This window comes from Triticum urartu, chromosome 7, assembly GCF_003073215.2.
Source record: "Triticum urartu cultivar G1812 chromosome 7, Tu2.1, whole genome shotgun sequence".
Classification (NCBI taxonomy): domain Eukaryota; kingdom Viridiplantae; phylum Streptophyta; class Magnoliopsida; order Poales; family Poaceae; genus Triticum; species Triticum urartu.
Genome location: NC_053028.1, coordinates 602,878,031 through 602,880,650, shown reverse-complemented (window position 1 = coordinate 602,880,650; position 2,620 = coordinate 602,878,031). Strand labels below are relative to the sequence as shown.

General features: G+C 55.4%; 1 protein-coding gene across 1 annotated transcript; it reads right to left on the bottom strand.

Moving 5' to 3' along the window:
• Positions 1–614: 614 nt before the first annotated feature.
• Positions 615–2,298, bottom strand: LOC125522577 (putative UDP-rhamnose:rhamnosyltransferase 1). Its single transcript, XM_048687628.1, has one exon. It carries the CDS (start codon positions 2,186–2,188, stop codon positions 929–931), a length of 1,260 nt encoding a protein of 419 aa, XP_048543585.1. The 5' UTR covers positions 2,189–2,298; the 3' UTR covers positions 615–928.
• Between the last annotated feature and the right edge of the window lie 322 nt (positions 2,299–2,620).

Sequence of the window (2,620 nt, the reverse complement as noted above, 5' to 3'; positions counted from 1 at the left end):
TAGTATATAACCCGCGTGTCCCTTGTCCGGTTTAACCCCTTTAAGCTAACCTGTAGCGATGTCTCCACGACTAAGTCATTTCACGAGGACATCTGCCGTGACAAACCCACGACAATGACCTAAGCAAAATGCCATTTTTTTCAGCAGTGACCTACTGCAAAAAACGGAGGAATGAGATGCTCACCTGGGTTGGAGCCGAGGGTCCTCGTCGCCTACTGTCTACTCCGTCGTCGTCGCCTGTTGTCGTCTTTGTTGCCGTCGCCGAAACCCTAGTGTTGGGAATACGAATCTCACCACGTATAAAAAAAAATCCAAATGGACCATTTCACTTGACATTGAGAGGGGGGCACAGATGTGTACCTAAGGACACCAGAGATCGCCGAATTGGTTGGCGACCACCATCGGCAAAAAAAGGATCAAGAGTAGGGCGGAGACTTTGAAGGGGAATGAGTGGAGTGGGTGAGTGGGGCGAGGGGGCCGTGGCCCCTTTGGTTTTGCCCGGGAAGCGTCCGACGCAATGTTGGGCTAGGCCCAATAGGCCAGTATCGAAAAATAATAAAAAGATGAAAAAAAATAAAAGACACAAAAATCACTTTAATAACTAAATATTGACATGAATGATCAAATGAAAATCATAGGATAACGATACGGTGATACAGTACATTCTATTTCGTTGTTATATGACCCGACGATAGTACTTTTCTTGAATAGGGGCTAGTTGTTTTTGACGATTCTCCCAAAATCACCCTCCTCCTCAGCTTCTTCCAGAATCGTCATTCATATTTTTTTTATAATTCTAACTAATTAGATTTTAACTAGATAGGATTATAAAATATATATGAAGTGGCTATTCTGAGAGAAGCTGAGGAGGAGGCGATTCTGTTGGCCCTAGGCCTGTCACAAAAGAACGCGCCGGGCCATGCCGACACTATTCCTTGTAAAATCGTAGTTGCTGAAGGAAGTCATCGATGCACTGCTCATGGCTTGCAGTGTCGCCGACAACCTGTTGCAACTTCCCAGCATTGGTCGCGAAGGCACATCTACCTTCCTCCTCCACCATGACGGCCCGGACCGCCGACGCGACGCCTTCCCGGTCAAAAGACGACCCATCCTCTCCCTTCCTTGGCACCGGCAGTCCAACCTTTCTCCCCTCCATGAGCCGAGCAATCGGCCCTTGGTCCCCAAAGAATGGCAGCATGACAAGGGGACATCCATACTGCATCCCCTCGATGACCGAGCTCCACCCGCAGTGCGTCAGGAACGCGCCGACGGAGTCGTGCGCCAGCACCCTGGTCTGCTGGACCATCCCCATCGCCACGAGCCCGCGGTGCTTGGTGCGGTCCTGGAAGCCCGGAGGAAGGACGGCGTCGTCCGGGACGCCGCTGGGCTTCCTCAGGGCCCAGAGGAACGCCGTCCCGGCGAGCTCCAGGCCGATGGCCAGCTCGTGCACCAGCTCCTTGCTCAGCGGCGCTTCGCTTCCCAGCGCGACGTAGAGGACGGATTTCGGCGGCTGTCGGTCGAGCCATGAGACGAGCGCGTCGCCTTCGGTGGACCTCAGAGGCGGCGGCAGCAGGCCGAGAGGGGCGAACGGCTTGCCGAAGATGGCCGGCAGGAGAGGCACGCCGTCGGGGTCGAACTCCACGCAGCACCGCTTGGCCACCATCTTGCAGCTTTGGTGGGTTAACAAGAAGCGCTGCGCTAGCGACGCCCCTACCTCCGGGTCAACGGCCGTCGACACGCGCGGCACGCCCCATAGGGCGCTCGATGAGGAGGAGAAGATGGGGAACATCACGGACGGCACGCCCCGGCGGGCGGCGGCGGCGGCGGCTAGGTAGTGGAAGGTGTCGACGATGACCCAGTCCGGCTTCTTGCCGTCGTCTAGAAAGGCGCCGAACGGCCCGGCGAGGCCGTCGGCGGCCTTCTGCAGGAGCTCGGCCTTGCCGGGCGGGAGGTCGCTGGTGGCTTCCGCTCCCTCGGGGAGGCCGTCCACGTGGGGGAGCGGCAGGGCCACCAGGTGGACGTCCACGACGGCCGGGAGGCGGCTGATATTGCGCGGCGTTGAGACGAAGGAGACGCGGTGACCGCGGGCCGCCAGGCGCTCCGCAAGCTCGAGGAAGGGGGTCATGTGACCGAACGCAAGCCACGGGAAGAGGACGATGTGCATCGGCGACGACTCGGCGGCGTCCATCCTGGTCCTGCGTTAACGTCCACCACTGTACATCCGTGCTGCCGGCTGCGGCTAAATAAAGGGAGACGAGAGTCGATCCTGCCATCCTGGTCATCGTGGAGCCGCCTGCACCCGCGCACGGCACCTACTAAAAATGGTTTTGTTGCTGGTTGATTTTTGAGATAGCGAACCGCTCATGCTAAGCCGTTGGGTTTTGTTGGTGTATTAATCTATAAGGTCCAACGGACTGAATAGATAAATTGAAAGGGTGAGGTTAGATGACATAACATATAAAAAGAAAGAAATAAAAAAAATTATTATTTTTACATGGATCTTCATATAAGATCTGACGAATATAGCATCGACTGAGATGTTGTTAAGTCTCAGTTGACTGAGATTTAGGGGCTGTTTGGTTCCCAGCCACATATTGCCACACTTTGGCATACCTCACAT